The sequence below is a fragment of the Ambystoma mexicanum genome, chromosome 10, assembly GCF_040938575.1.
Source record: "Ambystoma mexicanum isolate Mex_15411 chromosome 10, UKY_AmexF1_1, whole genome shotgun sequence".
Classification (NCBI taxonomy): Eukaryota; Metazoa; Chordata; class Amphibia; order Caudata; family Ambystomatidae; genus Ambystoma; species Ambystoma mexicanum.
Window position 1 is genome coordinate 1,648,290,712 of NC_090932.1, and position 20,198 is coordinate 1,648,310,909.

Genomic DNA, 20,198 nt, shown 5'->3' on the forward strand with positions numbered 1-20,198 from the left:
CTGGTAGCCATTTGATTCCTGCTAGCCAGGCTCTCTTGGGTTAGAAGCAGGAGCTAAAAAGCTCCCAGCAATTTCGAACCCTGGATACTCTCTCTTCAGAGAGGAGTGTCCAAACCACTTCACAAACAATGCTGTAACCTCCAATCCCATAAAAGCAAATTTAAGCCCTGACAGTGGTGGGCATGTCTTCATAGATCACCATGTACTTCTCCAAACCCCACCAGTGGCCAGCATGGTTGCCATCTACTGCCACCCTGTGGCGATGGTAGAGAGGAGCCATTCGTTTGTCTTTGGCATGATCAGCATGCGAGACAAGGAACCAGCCAGCAGTGACTCACTGAGACCAAGACCAAGGCAAAAGGTGCATCATGTGTGAGCCAGCATAACAGAGGTCAATGGCAAGTTCTGCATATGGGGCTTGGGGATATGAGAGGAAAGTCATTTACTTCAGCTGGCACAATTTCTGCCAACGACTGCTCAACGAAAAGCTTCTCACATGTTACAAAGGAAGGCATTCGTTGCTAGAGCCCCCTAGGAAATACTTCCAAATGGAGATCAAGTAGGTCAATTTTTTAAATAAAACAAATATGTTTTAACACAAATAATAAAAAGGAGTGTTCCAAAGGTACAGACAATTACAAAGATATTTGAACCTTCTCGAAATCTGACAAGGAAATTAAGTGATAAATATTCATCTTCATACCATTAACAACGTGAAGATTCAATATAATCAAAAACTTTTTTTATTTGGTGGTGCAATCACCTTTATGCAAATCATATGAATACCCTCTTTCCCCCACAGGCAGATCCTTGTATGAATAACAGAAGGATATTGCTAAAGGATAAAAAAAATTTCAAATAAAAGAGGACACCACCATCGGACCACTGATGAATTGATAGGCGTTTCCTCGGCTAGCAACCTTCTAGTTATCCAAAAAGGAGAATTAGTCAGCAAGACATCCTTAACCCTGGGGCATTATTGAAAGCCATACATACATTACAAAAGGATGACCATTTAGCTCAGACAATACGAATTTCTCAGAAGCTAGTAGGTTTTTGGCCAACTAGAATGCCAGATTGTCCTTCTATTGTCCCGTGGCACACGCCTTTGTTGCATAATTCGTAATAAATATACATTTTAATAAACGCTCTACTGGAGGTGTGATGCCAAACATAAAATGGTGTGCAAGAGCTTTTCTTCTGTCAACAATTAGGTCTGGAGAGCCCTCTTCGTCTTGGTCCCTTCCTGTGCCTGGCTGATGCAACAGTCCATCAGCTTTGCCAGGAACCTCAAACGAATGAAGCTATTGGGGTTGGGAGAGCAGCCTCTATTGTGAACACGCTCAGTCCGAGTCCCCGGCGTCATCGCTGCCATCCAGCTCGCTGTCCTTCTGGAAGGAAATAGGACAGACTGTCACTTAAACAAAATCATGTTCATAGTTTGAAGGGCTCAATTCAATATGGGTGCCCAAGCAAGCATGAATTACAGTCATTTACAACAAAATGCAACCTGGGGTAAAACACCATTAACTTCTGCGCGCAAAGGAGACTGACGATGGCAGCTGATGAAAATACTGGGTGGATGTAGAGAGGGAGAAGGATGGAGCAAAATGTGTGCGTAGGGGAATGACTCGAGAGAAAGGGGTCATGAGTCGTTGAGAGACTAAACATGGGAGAGACGAAGAAGAGGGTTAGAAAGAGATGAGGGGGAATTCAGATGGGGGAAAAGTGGAGAGGAATGGGTTGGAGGCGAAGGCAGAAATGTACAAAGGAGGGAACAAGAAAGGTGAATGCCACAAATCTCTGATACCACCGACATATCTCTTTACCGCTGCGCTTTAATCAAGTCTATGTAAAAAGGAAGAGCATAGTCGTCCTCAACACTTAAGGGGTTAAACCCCCTTCTGCACAACTGCACGGTTCGAAATTGAGGGGAGCTGGGAGCTATTTAACTCCTGCTTGTGGCCTAGAAAAGCCTGGTTAATTTGACTCCAATAGCTACCAGAAGTGCCATTTGGATCCCCAGGCCAAATGATGCCGAACAAACACACCTATGTGAATTTAAATCTGTGCATTTTGAACAATCTATAAACATTAAGTTACATCTACACAACATTGAAAACATATCTGGTCATAAATAAGAGACACAGTGATGTGTTTGCATCTTATGTGGAAGTTAGCCCCTGGTTCCCCAGTGGGAGCTCCTGGTCACTGGTTAATGCAGGATACCCAGAAGCTGCTATTATCCAATCTTAATTTCGATCCCTGCAACTGCATTTTATACTATCCTTGAAGACAACCATGGCTTTTGCAGACTGGGTTCAGGACACAGCACAGCACCGAAACAGCCCTGTTAGACATTAAAAATCAAATGGACGACCTCAGTGAGGCAGGCAAACCTGCGCTCCTTCTGCTCCTTGATTTATCCACAGCCTTTGACCTGGTGGATCAAAAGACCCTCTGTCATCACCTCTCCACTGCAGCAAATTTCTACCCGAGGGCCTGTGCTTGGATAACATTGTTTCTACAGGAAAGGGCCATGAAGGTCTTCTCTGACGTGTCATGTGCCAATCAAAGTCTCATTAAATGTGCAGTCCCACAGAGCTTGTTAATTGCTCCCACCCTCTACAACCTATTCACAAGGCCTCTGTTCAACATTCTCGACGCACTGGGCATCTCATACACAAACTATGCAGATGACACCCAGGTGCTTATGTCCCCTTTCGGGTGATTATAAATCAGACATGGACACGCTCAAGTCAATGTACTCAACGATCCAATCCTGGATGGCAGAAAACTGGTTATGCCTTAACAGCGAGAAAACCGAACTTCTATTAATTGGATCCCCGGCCACTTTGGGTAAACGGGACAGGCAATACAGCTCCTTCACTGTTGATAACATTCCTATCACTGTGTCCCAGTCAGTCAAGACCCTGGGTGTCTACTTGGACTCTAACCGGACTATGAATAGGCAGGTTAATGCTATTGCCTCCTCCTGAGCCTACCATTCCAAATTGCTCAATGCAGCCAGACCTTTCTTATCCCAACAGAATTGCCTCACCATTGCTAGGGCAATAATTGGGTCAAGACTGGACTACTGTAATGCCCTCTTTGTAGGGACGTCCTGCAAGAATATTGCTAAACTACAACTATTCCAAAATAACGCCTTTAGGGCTGCCACACGCATTTCAAAAAGGGACCACATCTCTGAGGTCAGGAGGCAGGTCAACTGGCTTCCCGTTAAAGAAAGGATTGTTTTTAAAACCCTCGCCCTGATGCATAAATGTGTCCATGACTTGGCACCCCCCTACCTGGTCCAAAGGATTAGCAAACCAACCCCAGCTAGGCCAACTAGAATGGCATATTCTAACAGGATCTCCGTGCCCAAGACCCGCATAGCTCGGGCTGGCGGTACCAGTTTTCCGACCACTGTCGCAACGTACTAGATCGCCATCCCTTCTCATATCAGGATAATTAACTCTGACATAGCCTTTCGCAAAGCAATTAAGACTAGGTCATTTGTATGATGCTGCACCTGCTCATTCCCCCCTTGCATCCTTGTTTTCTGCTCAGTGTGCTGTTGTTTTCCCTATAGAATATGATAGCCCTCATGAAAGTGTCTTAATTCCCTTCAACCACCTAGAACTGCTATTTGCCTCAAACTACTGCTTTCTGTATGTAATTGACAGTCCGATGCCATTTTCCCAACCACCTTTATCTGTAATAATCTTAACAACTGCCTGTAATTGTAACTATGCATTTGTACCAAGTAACATGAACGAAGTAACTTTACTGTTGGGCTGCATTCGTTGTAACCCCGGAACAAGTCTACCTACTTTCTTCTGTAATAGTGCCTCGATGCCTGTGGGCTGTAGTGTGCTCTACAAATCCAAAAATAATAATAATAATAATAATGATAATACATGTCACTGGGAAAAGGTTGTGGCGCCATTATATATGGTGACCATATATATGAGGTCAAGGGGAACGGGGTTGCGGGGATGCCTCCCGCTACCCTTGAAAGAAAAAAGGTTTTGGGGCTGCAGGGGTGTCCCTGTATGTGAAATGTGATAATGTCCCAGGCAACATTTTTGCAGGGAAATTATCACATGGAACCTGTCCGCCCATGGCATGATTGGTAAAGACGACTGTGGATAACTCCAATATCTTGAAATGCACGGTGAGAGGGTCAAACCAAAAATCTTAGATTAACGTTAAGGATCACATCAAGTGAGGAAAACCAGCGTTATACACTATCACACGTTGGGCATGTTGCACTAGCAGCTGGGTGGAATTTAGCCTGTCGAGCTGGCATTATGTAGGCCTGCTGCAAGACCTTGAACTGAATCTATTTATAACTGGTATTTAAGAGAACTTTTCGAGTACATGACCTTTTCCAAGTGTCCTCATCCAACGTTACCCCCAGGTCTTTTCCCCATTTGGACTCAATGTTGAGATATTGCGGAGGCGAGAGGTTCTGCGCCAGCATATGCAGCTTGGAGACTATGTCTGCAGCCTATCGATACTACAATGTATTTGGACATGATTGGGGATCCGAGGGGAATCCGGGCCCAAGCATGAAAAGCCTCTCTATGGTGGTATCGAAAGAGGGGACCGAGAAGGAAGTTATTTCTACACTGAAATCAATTAAAGAGGGCAAAAATTAAAACGCAGAGTGATGCAGTATAGTTTTAGGAAGAATATAGAGATTCAAGTGGAGATTGTACATGGAGCTCAAAATGGGGAATTGGCCAAGCTCACGCCTAGACGCATAATGTCAAATGTTCTCATGATGCTTATTCTTAGGTCTGGCAGAATGGGCGACCGCTAATAACATCTTGCCAGATACGCAAGCTGGGTTCAGGGTGGGCTTCAGCACAATCGACCAGCGTTTTATCGTAACAGTAATATTCAGAAATAAGTTAAAGTGTTTGTGGCCTTCCTGGGCCTGGCTAAAGCCTGCAGCTCACTAGATCGGTGTGTCGTGTGGGACATAATGTATAGGCTGGGAGTTCCTTTGGGTTTGCTACAGCGTATTCAATTAATATCTGCAGAAACTTCGGCTACAGTACGTTATTATTTGCAGGATTTGCAAACTAATAAAGGAGTGAGGCAAGGTTATCCATTAGCCCCAATATATTTCATTCTTTTCCTTGCTGATTTGAACTCTCATCAATCCTAATTTAGAGCTAATCCACCAGCCCTGTAGGGCGCTAGCTATAGCACATAGATGATAAGGCACTGATTTGATCTCATGCCTGGGGCCCACGACAAAGCTTACTTTATGCACACACATATTCTGATGATCAGGGCTTGGAGCTGAATCTTTCATAGACATTAATCATGGTCTTTGGTAAAAGCGTCCTGAAAAGTTCATGGTTCCTCGATAAGGTTGAAATAGAGTTGCTGGATTCATATAACTATCTAGGTCTATTCCTTGCTGAGAGCAACAGCTGGCTCATACTAGTAAAGATGGTGGCAAAGAGAGCTGCACTAAGTTTTAGAGGTCGGTTTAGATTTTATTTTAGATATGTTGGGAAAAGAATGGATATGTGTTCAAAAAGTGCTGGAGGCGAAAGTGCATTTGTCACTTCTTTATGGTAGTGAAATTCGGGGCCATGGTAACGTTCTGCCTGGAGCTTATTCAAAATCATTTCCTAAGGAAAGTGACGGGCCTTTGCCCTAGTGCGCCTGGTGACACACTGAGGTTATAACTGGGGGAGTGGGCGCGGTTTAGTGGCTCAAGCGGAGTGCATGTTTTTAAAATTGTTTCTGGAAGTGCAATTAGCCCTTGATGAGAACACCAATATTAAACGAGCATTGGCAATGCCAAACATTTGGGCTTTTCTGTATGCATTGGAAAGGCACTTGCCCGGTGCTACTGTAGTGGTATTAATGGTAGCAGGTGCAAAATGCTGAAAGTACCTGGGCACCTAATAGTAGTACCTGGCAAATGCTTAATACACACACAAGCCAAAACTGTCGGCTTTACCAATGCTCGTTTTTAACAGGACTTCCGTGAAGGACATGCATGCTGCTAATAAATAGAATGACTGAAGGCAGACCTGGTTAAAACATTTGTATTTCACCAGTAACGTGTTTACAACTCAGATTAAGTAATTAACTCTCAGAAGACTGCTCTGAAAAACACTGGCAGGCACTTGGGAGCGCTAAGCTTGATGGTTAGGCTTGATTAAATGTGACCTCAACGATTTCCCATGAGGCAGTTTAGGGCAGGTAGGGGCAGGAACTGGGTGGGAATAGCCATAGGGATCAGCAAGGCCATGGCCAGTCAATGGGTGGGTAAATAACCAAACAAAACCTACAAGGTTTGTGTCCCTCCTCATATGTCATTTCTCCCCATCTGTACTGTAATGCAATAGTTTCGGTTTATAGGGCCGGAAGGATAGTTCAGGGGCAACGAGTTTGTCTTGGAAGCAAGACAACACAGAGCAACACAACTTTTGAATCTTGGTCCCGTGATTAAGCGCATTATAAAAGATTAATTATAGGTGGCGCTAAAGCACCACCTTATAGCCCACACTAAAAAGGCAGTTGCAGAGATAGTTTCTTCACCAGCATATATGATTTCTGGTATAAAAGCAGGAGTGCTCTGTTAAAAAATGGTACTTTGCCCGCATCTCTGACTTAAATAAGATGTTGAATAGTCAGTGTAAGTCCGTACTCATTGCTAGGGCCACACATTTGGACTATGGTGCCACAGTGAATTGAGTTAGCAATCTTACTTAATTAAATTTGACGTACCATTGCTCCAGGCTCTAGTTGGCAGCAATGTTATAGGCATAATTATATCGCCCAAGCGTAGAAGGATCCTTTTTAATGATTGGATTAAATATTTTGCCGCTCAAGGCATGCTTGAAATAGTTAGGGGGTAATAAGAAGTTTTCCTGTGGGTTTGCCTTGATACAGATCCTCTACACTTTACATTTTCTTTTATTTAAGAAGGATACGTCTTAGGACTCATTTCATCAAAAATTAAGTTAGGGCTTGTATGGATGCAACCAGCCTTTTTATGAATTAGAACGAAATTTCTATTTGGTTTTTGGAACGCGCCTAAGCCTGCAGGCGTCAAAGCGCACAGTAGGCATTGCATTCATTAGGTTTGCTAAAGCTGCTTTTAAGAGAAGGGGAGGTCTTTTTGAGAGATAGTTATTATGTTTCATCATGTTTTTCTCAGGTTTGTTGTTTGATTGGAATGCATTTTAATATTAGTTAATTGCTGCTGCTAAATAAATTCTTCTTCGGGTGATGCACCTAAGTAAAAAAAAGAATTGCGTGACCAAATGGAAATAGAAATAGTGTAACCTGTTAAAAAAAGGCTAGACCAAAGTTGAGAAAGAAAAGGAAAAACATAACAAGTGAAGTTAAAGAAAGTTACAGAAGGGCTAAACTGACAAAAAGGAGTCCAGAAAATGAAAGAGCAAAGATTAGTAAAGAAATAACGAAACATACAAGTGTCGTTTTCTAGTTCTAGAAAAAGATGAGTAAAGACAAAGTGGCAAAGTGGGGTGGAGGCTGCAGCCCAACAACGCCACCGGGAGGCAAAAAAGGCAATCCATGCTCAATCCCACACAGATTCCAGAAGCATTCCTGTGTAGCAAATGCTTGCTTTTAAAAAGTGGACTTAGTTTACCTTGGAGTCATTGGACTGCACCCCAGAAACAGTGGCGTTGAAGTCATGGATTGGGAGAGTGCTGAGCCAGCTAGACATCGATTTTTCTTCTCGCTCAGTCTGTATTATGGTGGGGTAAATATAGTCCTCCTTGAAATCTGCGATCTTCCGCTCTTCCACAGCCCACTCAAGGGCTTCATGCATTCCGTCATTTCCAAAGCGCTGGTTGTACCTCTCAAAGTGCACCTGCTCCAGGACCAGCCCGAGGCCCGGCGCCTTGGGGATATCCACCTTCTCAATCCCCCAGCTGCGCTCTAGTATGTCCGGCGAGGCATAGCCCTTCACCACAGCAACCATCAGCCCGATCATCTTACGGATCTGATGCAGCATGAAGCTCTGCCCCTTCACCTTGATCACCGCAAACTCAGAGCCCTCTCGCACGAAGGGCTCCTCACAGAACATGTCCATGATGTAGCGCTTAGCGCTGGGGTCTCGGGCTGCCTTTTGAGATGTGAAATTGTGGAAGTTGTGGGTGCCTTTGTAGGAGGCCAGAAGCTGGTTAACCTGCTCAAGAGTCTCTGGGCTCATTCGGTAGGACTCATCCTGCAGCTCTTGGTCCTTGTGGGCAAAGGCAAACGTTGGCATCATGTAGAAGTAGGTCCTTGCATCACAGTTGTTCTTGGAGTTGAACCCACCGGTGACACGTTTTAGTCCTGGCAAAGAGAAAACAGACATGAACTGGTGTTATGGCACATAACGAGTACCCGTTGCCTCTGTTGGACAACTGTCACAGCTGTGCTGACATTTCAACTATTCAGAGGAAACTACATGAATTACGTTCCTCTGACTACTTGCAATGATGCATCTTAAGCCTTCTAGCAAAGTCTCCAACTGTTAAAATCTCAAAAGCCTCCTTGAATGGTGGATGGGCAAATGAGGCACTTCTGGTTTAATTCACAGCTAAAGAATCTTTCCAAACCACGGCATGGGAGGCAAAACGAGATCAGTCTTTTTCTCCATTATCCTGAATACACTGAACAGAAACAGCAAAATAACCTGAACTCACCACAGGGTAACCTTAAATTATCAGGTACACAAAATATATTGTTATAACGTATTGCTTTGTTTGCCTTACTTAATTTCTGTTATTGTCCTCAGAGATGTGTGGGAACCCAGAGAATTGAGAGTGGGTCGCTGGCAAATGCTAAGGCAGGCTCGCATAGAGAGCGACTCAGGAAAGGAGCAGGCACGCATAGAGAGCGACTCAGGAAAAGAGCAGGCACGCATAGAGAGCGACTCAGGAAAAGAGCAGGCACGCATAGAGAGCGACTCAGGAAAAGAGCAGGCACGCATAGAGAGCGACTCAGGAAAGGAGCAGGCACGCATAGAGAGCGACTCAGGAAAGGAGCAGGCACGCATAGAGAGCGACTCAGGAAAGGAGCAGGCACGCATAGAGAGCGACTCAGGAAAGGAGCAGGCACGCATAGAGAGCGACTCAGGAAAGGAGCAGGCACGCATAGAGAGCGACTCAGGAAAGGAGCAGGCACGCATAGAGAGCGACTCAGGAAAGGAGCAAGCACATGATTTGGAAAGGTCCTTCTGAAGACACTATAAGAAAAGAAGGGGGCACACTTTCCGGGGCCTCTCGGCCCCAATCACCCTTCTACTCTGCACCTGCCTGTCCGAGTGTCTTCTCAGAATCACACTCCGATTGCCTCACCAGATCCCATCACCCACCGTCCAATACCACTACCTCCATCTTAGCTACTTTTACCCTTCATTCCATCCCCCTATTCTCCTACAGAACACTGAAGAGGTCATAGGGCGACATGGTCACCCTTGGTTAGTGTATTGTTCTGTTCATCATTGTGCACAATGGCTGCTCTACCACGACATATTAAAAATGCTTATTAGAGTGAAATACATCTGAGCTGATTGCAGTGATCCTGTGTGAACATATTCAAATCATAGTACAGCAATCCTATATCATATCCTCTCTCTCCCTCCCTACCTCCCTCCCTCCCTCCCTCCCTCCTACATAGCTGCGTGTGGCCAGGGCTGTTGGAAATCAATTATTCATTAACTTTTCTAGTGAAAACTGCATCTTCTGATGTTTCTGATCTGTATACACGGGAAATATGTGAAGATAAGAATCAGCCTGTAGTAAGCGGGAGGGTGCCTGAGGTTCAGCGAGCACTATGCCATGTTCACCAACAAAGTTCGGTGAAGGGATCCAGCACAAAAGAGGTGCGTGGCTCCATCAAGCAAACACAATTTTACAGAACAAAACAATAGGAAAAAACCTAGACATTCCAAGTGGAAAAGGAAAAAACTAAATCTAGATATCACAAACTTGATGGAAACCATGTGGAAATGCTTTAAGAACATGTGGTTTCCATAGAGTTAATGTCAAATGTACTTGTTCTGCACAGGTCATGAACATATATGTGCGGGAAAGAGAAAGCAGGTAGGCAGAAGAGCCCTTCAACTGACCTTTCCAGCAACCACACTGCTCAAAAGGAAAGATCTCAGACAAGGAGCCGCGTAGAGTGTCTCAAGGCAGTAAACCAAAAATACAAGCTTAGCACAATGTTGCAATGAAGAGACTTTGTTCTCCCCTCTACTAAACCACCTTGGACAGCCCAAGCCAGGAGGTAGGCTGCCCACCTTCAAAAAAACAACAGATGCTGCAGTGGTCTTCGTCTTGGTACCTTCAAATGTCCCCTAGAAATACTCCCTAGGAGACCTGAACTTCGGGTTCAATGACACAAAAGACAAACACAGCAAAACCCTCGCTAAAGCCCTTCTAGACCTACAATTCATCCAGAGAGTTGACTCTGCCACTCACACCAAAGGCTGCATACTAGACTGGCTAGTCGACCACAACTGCAGGGTAGACATCAGCTCAAACACGCCGCAACCATGGACCGACCACCACCTCATCCACTTCTACATCCCAACAAAGACAGCTATTAGTCAAAACCTCCCTATGCCAGCTGCCCTAGCCAGATCAAAAAAGCTACTCGCCAAAGAGAGGATGTGTCCACTCCCAGAAGTCTCAGCATTAGCATCACCCACCTCCAACAACCCCGAAGAACTAGTCGAACTTTACGACACCACTATTAAAGAGATCGTTGACACAATTGCCCCATTAGAGACAAAAAAAAAGCAAAAAAAACTCACGCCAACTCATGGTTCAACCAAGATCTATGTGATCTAAAAACACTCAAAAGACAAGCACTCAAAAAATGTCAATCCCACCCCTCCGCCCCTCTACGTGACTCATACCTAAATATTGTCAAACAATACAAAGACGTCATAGCCAAAGCTGACGCATACAACACTAGAATCGACAATGCCCAATCACACTCAAAAGAATTATTTGCTATCTTCAACGAACTAGTCATACCGCCCGCATCCAAACATCAAACGGTCACAGACGAGAATTGGTGTAATGACATTCAGAAGGCTATGCTTGACAAAATAGACCTACTCCAAAAAGAAAATCAAAGCCAACCATGACAATCTACCCAAGTCTCCTCACAAAACGCGGATTGCCCCCAGCCCTAAGCACCCTTCCCAACATAAACATAACAATCCTCCACCGCCATTCACCTTTAGAAACGTAACCGCCCCCGAGGTCCTACGCATCATGAAACAAATAAAACCCTCACTCTGCAAGGGGGACATCTGTCCAGCAAACGTAATCAAAGGCTGCGCTGAACCCCTAGCCCACTTCATTGTACCTTTATTAATGCCTCATTCGCCACTGGCTCAGTACCTTCCTCCCTCAAGGAAGCCTGGGTTCGCCCACTACTAAAAAAAAAAAACACGCTAGACCCAGACTCACCCACAACTACAGACCCATTACAACAGTGCCACTCCTGCTGAAAATCCTGGATAAGGTCGCCTATCTACAGATAGAAGCCTTCCTTGAATCTCACAACATCCTAGGCAAGAGACAGTCTGGTTTTCGTCCACGCCATGGCACAGAGTCAGCACTACTCGACCTAAAGAACCAACTCCTAAAAAATATGGATAAAGGCAAATGTGCCATCCTCCTACTCCTTGACCTGTCGGCTGCGTTCGACTTAGGCCGACCACAAAACACTAAAGACACATCTCACCAACACAGCTCACTTCTCGGATGAAGCCACAGCATGGATCTCATCCTTCTTGGAGGGCGGAGCTATGAGGGTCCACTCAGACCAAGCGTCAGCCACTCCCTCCCCTATCAATTGTGGAGTACCACAAGGGTCCTGCACCTCCCCTACACTATACAACCTATTCACACTCCCACTATTCAATGACTTAGAAGAATTCGGCATAACGTTCACCAATTATGCCGACGATACTCAAATCCTTCTCCCACTAACTGGTGACTACGAGCAAGACCTAAAAACCCTACAAAACACTTATGCCATTATCCAGGCATGGATGGCAGCCAATGGCCTCTGTCTCAATGCAGACAAGACAGAGATCCTACTGGTGGGCCCTAAAGAAACCCTCCGCAAGTTAGACAGCAAATACAGTACCTTCCTAATTGAGAACTCGGTAATCTCCGTTTCCCCTGCTGTAAAAACACTGGGAGTATAGCTAGATTCTACCCTGTCCATGGACAGACATGTCAGTTACATCTCCTCCTCAGCAGCTCTTACAACCAAGATAATCAATGCAGTAAAGCCTCACTTGTCCACTACAAACCGCCTCAACATCGCCAGGGCCACCATAGGCGTGAAACTGGATTATTGCAACATCCTCCTACTATGTACACCTCTGCCAAAAACATTAATAGACTCCAGATTGCACAGAACAACGCTTTGAGAGCAGCCCTCAATATTCCAAAGAGGGAACACATCTCCCTAGCAAGACAAAATGCTCATTGGCTCCCAGTTAAAGAGCGCATCCAGTTCAAGACTCTCACCTTTACACATAGATGCATATTCCAATCTGCCCCTAGCTACCTCAATGAACGGATACAACCAGTCCAGTCACTCAGACCCAAAAGGGACCTGTATGCTAACCAACTTGCAATCCCCAACTTCACTAGAGTCAAAACTGGCGGCTCGAGTTTCGAAGTCCTACCGCCAAAAGCTTGGAACTCCTTATCGCCTAAACTAAGAGCTGAAACATCCCTCATAGCTTTCAGAAAAGCTCTGAAAACCACCATATTTAAGTGAATCCCACTTATAATTCTACTGCATGCAACAATGTCTGTAAATTACAACTGTACCATGCTCACGGTTCCCATATCACCCCAGAACTATAGCCATGCCTGTAACCAAGTCTCCATCTCTGCTCTTGTTATTTTCACCATGTCAAGTACACTTTCTTGTAACAGCTCCACAATGCCCAAAGGCAGCTGCTGCGCTTTAAAAATGCAAATAAATAAATAAATGACTGGCCTCTATGCACCTTCCCCCTCCAAGGAAAGGTGTGGGGTGCAGGTGTTTCGCAATCTTGGACCCCTGCACACATCAAGCAATCCTTTCAATGAATCCCCACAGTTTTACAATGAGCCTCTATTTAAAATATCACACGTCTAACATTACTTGCAGGACATCGTATCAAGTGGGACAGGTCTCCAAAAATAGTCCATATATAGAGGTCGAACCCCGTTCTTAGTGCCTAACAGTACTCACAATATAAGGGACATGTAGACAGCCAGTTAGCTTTCTGCAGTCAGACAAAACTGGAAAAACCAGGAGAGAGGCCTTAAGACAGCTCCTAACACACAGGCACATACTCTACCTCAATCGATCTTTGTTTCACTGGTAATCGGACTACCTCATCTCCTGTGAAATCCGATATAAAAGGACACGTGACCTGGCGTTTTCATAAACTGGAACCTGCTCACTGGGTACTGGGTAAGTAGAATCAGCATAGGGCACATCTAATGCTGGTTCTCACAACCAATCAGTGAGCGGAATGAGTTCCAGCACAGAAGGCAAATGCACATGTAAAATAAACAAGCAATTAAGCAAAAGGAGGGTGGAGGGGGGGCAGTCGGAAATCGAAGGAGAGAACAAGCCACCTCTTTTAAACCCTGTATGTATGCATGCATAGGCAGAACAAAATAATTTTCTTTCCTATGTCGTTCGAGTCATGCACCAAACACTTGGGAAAAACTGCAGGTGGCAGTGCTTCAAGATCATAACCAAACATCACTTCCAGAAGTTCCCAAGGAAGGACCAGGCAAAAGGAACCACGTGCACAGGACCAGGGTGGAGTTCGAGATCAGATTGGGATTTGTCTTCAAGCGGGAACTGGAATTTTGGGTGCCGCCCACATACAGAGCCTCATCACGAGTTGGGCAGTATCCCGACTGGGATACTGCCCAACTGCATTTGCGTTAACGCCCACCCGTCTGGTGGATCACGGGTTGGGCGCTAAACATTACTCCCCATTCCCCATTGAGTCCATTGGACCCAATGGGGAATTTTCAGCGCAATTACTGTGCGGTAACACCGCCGGCAGTAATTGTGCTGAAAATGGCAATTTTTACGCTGTGTTTAGCCCCAGCGCTGAACTGGGGGTAAGCACACCAGACTCTAGACTGGGCGGAGCGGTAAATGCAGCGGTAACCCCATTACCGCCGCATTTAAGGGCTACCTCCCAACTCGTGATGAGGCCCACATTGTAACATTTTGTGTCATTTGAGGTCAATCGCCCATTGTTGCAATCCTCGGCTCTACTCAGACCACGTGCAAAACGTGGGAACTGGATAAAAAGCTTTATTGCAATGAAGGAAGGAAGGGCCCCACCACCAGAGCATGTGTCCACAGGCCCCAACATTACTTACCCAGAATGCGGATACTAGATGGGAGGTGAGTATTTATCTTCTCGACAAGGTCATCAATGAGCCAGACCTTTAGCGACACAATCTGCCCAGCTGCTGAGACACCCTGCGAAGAACAGAGACAGTTAATTCACTGCTAGTTAATTCACAGTTAATTCAATAGTCAGCACAGCCTATTTGAGCCCATTTAATAGGCACCTACTACTACTACTTAAGCTTACAAGTGTGACAATGTCAGTAACCGGACCTTGACAGGAGGGCATGGGAACCCCTGTCTGCCTGGGGTGTGAGGCCTACCCGGAAAGAAGACAGTCATTTGAAACAAATGGCGGGATCTCGTCGCTTCTCCCCAGAGGGAAGCCCTTCCTTGTGAGGCTAGGGAGATGAGCCTGCTATGCAATGTTCCCTCCCAGGGGTGGCGGCAAGCAGGACCTCACAGGGAGAGACTCCCCTCTTGGGGACAAGGATTCCCATTCAGTCAAGGAACTCTCTAACCCCCTTTCGTATGAGCCCCCTATACCATCCAGACATCACAAAAAAACATCTTGAACAAGTTACTGTTTGCTATTGTAACATCAATCACAACTCCCAAATTGAAGTAAAAAATAAGGAGAAGAATGAAGAAGGCATGGAGATTGTTAAATGGTTGGAATCCAACCATACTGGGAAGAACAAGATCGAGCGAGTAATGAAGAGTGCTCGACAAAAACAAAGAAAGGACTACAGATCTACGCTGGTGAGGACCCAGGAAGAGCAAGTTAAAAAGGGAAGAAGGCCTAGTGTACAGAGAACATGAAGAGAGGTCCCAACCCTACAGGAAGACCCGATGATGCCAGCCCGTATTGAAGATAAAAAGGGATACAGATAACCATTCACTGGGATGCGTAGGATGAGGGTTTAGAGTCAAGACAAGTGAAGGGCCCTTAGGGACCCAATCTATTTGACCCAGTGAACCGACAAGAATCAAGGGAAGTGAATGGAGAAAGAACCATCTGAATAAGAAAGTAACAAAGACACTGCAAGTTGTCATTAAGAATAAGGGTCAAAACATGCATATGGTAAACAAAGTGACTTTTGTCCAGGAAGAAAAGGGGATAAGCCAGACGTGGAAGAGCCCACAGAAGAACTACAAGAACTGATTATATAAATCACAAAGAACTTTAAGATTGGCTTACTGAAGCTTAGAAAGCTTGTCCAGGAGAAAGGAGTCCATTCCCTTGGTCCTCTTTTTGTTGTTTTGCTTAGTGGTAGGGTCAGCGTAGATTAGTTTTGGGACAGAGCTCGGACTATTGCTTTGGACTACACTATTGACGTTGAGCACCCTAGTTAGTTTAGTGCTAGATAGGGCAAACCCTTAGAATAGGGACAGGGCGGCCTTTACTTATTTAAATAAAGCAATACATTGTGGAAAAGCCAAAAAATTGTCAGTCTCCTTCTCTCGACCTACCACACATTCCTACCCCAGAGGGGGAGAGAAGCAGCTGGGAGCGCCCCAGTTCCTGTCCCCTATCTAAGTGCCACTATGTATATCAACAGTGCAACTGTGGATCACTCCATACCTCCTGAACACAATGCAGGACAGTTGTTTCTTTGTCTTTCAGACAACATATAGCCATGGTCTGGGCAGACCGGCCAGGGCATGCACTACATCCAACACTCTTGTGAACTACCTTCCTTCTAGAGCCATTTGCTGAGCTACTTCCAACTCTCTGAGGGGCAGACGTTAATGCAAGCAGACAGTGGGGGGGGGGGGTGGCAGATTTCTCTCTTCTGCAGGTGCCTCTCTGGAACAGCCTCCCTGCCCCTCTCAGACTTGAGCCGGACCACCTGAAGTTCCGGGTAGCAGCTCAAGACCCTCCTTTTCTCTTCTGCCTTCTCTCTTTCGCTCCCTCGCTAACTTACCTGTCTGCTGCGCCGACCGGTTGCTTGGTTCCCTCAAAGAGTCTCACTGGATACCAGGTTCCTCCACGACCAGTCTTCCTTTGCAGTGATTCCTGTCGTACCGCGCAGTTAGGGGTGGTTACTGTAACCCCTACAGGCCCCCTACCCCTTGCACTTACCCAGAGCCACGCTGTCATGGTTGCACTTACTCAGAACCATGCTGCCCTGGTCGCACTTGCCCCCCCCCAGCCTCTCACTTGCACTTCCCCCTCACCTTCCCCCTGTACTTCTCATCGTCACACTTGAACGGTCCAAATGACAGAAGGCATAGGAGGATAATTTGTCTTGTCCTCCCAATGTCTTCCCTCCCTTGTCTAGTGGCACCTAGAAACACTTGTGTACAGGTGCGTTACAAATGCCATATCATATCAAGACAACAGCCCACCACAGCCTCTTAGCCAATGACTAGTCATCAGATTACTACAGCCAGAGGGAAACGAGAGCATGTCTAGTAAAAATGCAGGGCAGCCGCCAGGGACACTGCGCACGCTCACCAGCCTCACTGTACACCGTGCTTCAACAGCTGCAACAGAGTTTTCTAACACAACATATCCCGAGCTCATCACTGAGAGGCTCCCAAACAAAAACAGTGACTTTCTCATACTTACCATGGACTTTGTTGCAACATGGCCCTCTAACACGAACTGGAACCCAATCCACTACGGCCCTGTCCTTTTTACAGCACACCCGTCCCCAAATGAAAAAAGGGGAGGAGTTAACCCCCTTTTTTATGCATTTTGACCCAAGTAACACCTTTAGGATGGGGAAGTGGGTTTGGCTCGAAGTACAATGGGAGGGGAGGATAAGAAAGAACTGAAAACTGGGAGGTGTGGGTTTTTCAGGTGAGGTCAGAGGAGGGGAGGTGGCAGACCAAGAAACCAGAAGAAGAGGGACGGTGGACTGGAATGTGGAGGTGCTTTGGAGAAAAGGTGGGGTACTGATTGGGGGAGCAAGTGGTACAGTGTTGTCAGTGTGCGTGTAAGGTGGGTGAGAGTAGCAGTGTCAGCGTAGCGAGTGAGCATGATGGAGTGGAAGGAGGAGAGTAGCGAGATAAAAGAGCGGTGAGCGATGGGCAGAGGCACAGCAGCGCATCAAGAAGAAGACAGCCTGGGGATACAACCCCTTAGAACTAACCCCAACCATAGTGTAGGTCCAGACTAGGAAGTCCCGGAGGGAGTTCAACAGACAGGGCATTTGCCCTTAGGCCTTCACTGACAGCGAGGCAGGCCTTCACTGACAGCGAGGCAGAACTTAGTATCTAGAATGTATTGACTCCTACTGTCTAACCTGCAGAGAACGGACACCAGGCTTATGGAGGCAACGCATTCTTCTAGATGAGACAGAGCGAGTTACGTCCCTTAGCACCTTGCCAAAATTGTTAATAAAAACCCTGAGAAGAAGTTACTTATCAACTGTAACGTTCTTTCGATTGGATGTTCCTCCCACGTATTCCCCATCTTATGATAATCGTTTCCCAGCTTCAGCTGCTTCGGACATTTTTTTTCACCAGGGGGCGCTGTGTTTGAGACCGCGGAGTCGATGTCCCTCGAGGGCCGCCGTTAGGCGTCAACGTCATCCGCTGTATAAAGGGCTCAAGCAGCACCCGTTACCTCAGTTCTGTTTTTACGGTGTTCATGGTCGCATCAATTGATCAGGCTTAAAGTCTTTAGGCTCTTAAGGAAGTTAAGAGTGCAATTGGCGTAAACTGTACAGAGGGGTAGGATGGGAGGGTCGATGAGGAATATGTGGGAGGAACATCCAATCGAAAGAACGTTACAGTTGGTAAGTAACTTGTTCTTCGAATGAATTGTGTACTCCCACGTATTCCTCATCTTATGGTAGGCTCCCATAGCAGCAGTAATTTTGGAGGAGTGAGTACCAGAAATGTCTAATTATGGACAGAATGAAGGACCGTTTTTGCAAATAGTCCTCCTTGGTAGGAAGTAGAGTCCAAGCAGTAGTGCTTTACAAAGTTGTGCATGGATGACCAGGTGCCCGCAGCACAAATATCCTGCACAGGGACACCCGTCTGAAGGGCCGTGGAAGTTGCCATGCCTCTGGTTGAATGAGCTCTTAATCCATCCGGAGGCTCTTTAACAGCCAATTTATAGCACTCCGAGATGGCTAAAATTATCCATCTGGATAGAGTTTGTTTAGTTACTGCCAGGCCCATTTTGTGCCCAGTATATCCAACAAATAGTTGGTCACATTGTCGGAGATTTGTCAATCTGGAAATATAGAAGCTAAGAACCCTTTTTGGGTCAGTCTATGTAATCTTTCCTTTTCCTTACTAGTGTGAGGTGGAGGATAAAAGGAAGGTAGAACAATATTTTGTGACAGATGAAAATCAGACACTATTTTAGGTAAGAAGGATGGTTTGACTTTTAAAATTACCTTGTCCCTATGGAAAATGGTGCGAGGAGGCTTACAAGATAGTGCCTGCAACTCACTTATCCTGCGGGCTGATGTTATAGCCACAAACAGAATCGTCTTAAGAGTGAGCAGTCTTAATGGGCAAGAGTGTAAGGGCTCGAAGGGAGCACACATGAGACATTTTAATACTAGATTTAAGTCCCAGATGGGCACATGAAAGGGTGTCGTAGGGTATACATTTATCAACCTTTCAAGAATTGAATGACTAAAGGCATTTTAAAATAGGACACCTCTTCCGAGGAGCGCTTAAAGATCGATAGCGTGGCCAAGTAACCTTTTATTTTACCAACTTGGAGCCCCAAATTGGCTCCAAGTTGCTAAGTGCAAGATACAAGAAAGTACTGTTGGAGCATTACAAAGAAATGGATCCACATTCTTGTTCCTGCACCATTCACTGAATTTATTCCAATGACACCGGTACAAGGATTTTGTTGCTGGCCTTCTGGCCGAAAGCAAAATCTCCATTACGTCATCCGGGAGGTCCCAATCCTTATATCTAAGCCTCTCAGAAACCATGCGTGAATGCGGAGTGTCTTGACCTCTGGATGGAGAACTCGACCTTCCTCTTGCGAGAGAAGATCCTCCCTTTGTGGGAGACATATTGGAGGGCAGATGGACATATCCAGAAGGTCCAGGTACCACGTCCGCCTGGCCCAATCCGGGGCAATTAGGATCATGGTTTTCCTAAACTTTCTCAACCTCCTGATTAAATGAGGAATCACGGCGACTGGAGTGTAAAGGAGTGGAAATATCCAGTCCACTACGAACGCATCCCATAGAGCTCCTCTCGGGGGAAATTCCCTTGAGCAATACAGTTCGCACTTCCGGTTTGTCCCGGTCGCAAACAGATCTACTTGAGGGGTTCCCCAAAGGATGAAGATCTCTTGAAGGACTTCCTGAGCTAGCTCCCATTCATGGGAGACTGTGCTCTGCCTGCTCAGAGCTTCTGCCGCAGTGTTTAGCTCTCTGGCTAGGTGAACTGCTGATAGAGATTCCTTCTTGCATTGCCCAGAACCAGAGCTGCATTGCCTCTCTGCAAAGTGGAAGTGATCCTACGCCTCCTCTTTTGTTGAGGTAGTACATGGCCACTGTGTTGTCCGTCATTATCAAGACATTCCTTCCTTGTAGAGAGGGCAGAAAAGCCTTCAGCGCTAGTCTGATTGCTCTCAGCTCCAATAGGTTGATGTGTAGTTTGGACTCCAATGGAGACAAACGACTGCTGATTGTCAGATCGTTGGTGTGGGCTCCCCACCCGGTAAGTGAAGCATCTGTCACTACCCTTATCTCCGGCCATGGTTGCCAAAACGGTTCCCCCTTGAGGATATGCTCCTTGCAAGCCCACCATAGAAGATCTTGAGTTACTTTGGTTGGGACTTGTAGAAGATCTGACAT

General features: G+C 46.0%; 1 protein-coding gene across 2 annotated transcripts in view; it reads right to left on the reverse strand.

The window, feature by feature from the left end:
* Positions 1-725: 725 nt before the first annotated feature.
* PUS1 (pseudouridine synthase 1) overlaps positions 726-20,198 on the reverse strand; it is a 95,321-nt gene continuing 75,848 nt past the window's right edge. For both annotated transcript variants that reach the window (XM_069620068.1, XM_069620069.1), the window contains exons 4-6: positions 14,436-14,538; positions 7,655-8,346; positions 726-1,391 (exon numbers count right to left, since the gene is read on the reverse strand). In XM_069620068.1, coding sequence (XP_069476169.1) covers positions 1,344-1,391; positions 7,655-8,346; positions 14,436-14,538 — 843 coding nt within the window. In that variant the 3' untranslated portion in view covers positions 726-1,343. The remainder of the gene's footprint in view (positions 1,392-7,654; positions 8,347-14,435; positions 14,539-20,198) is intronic.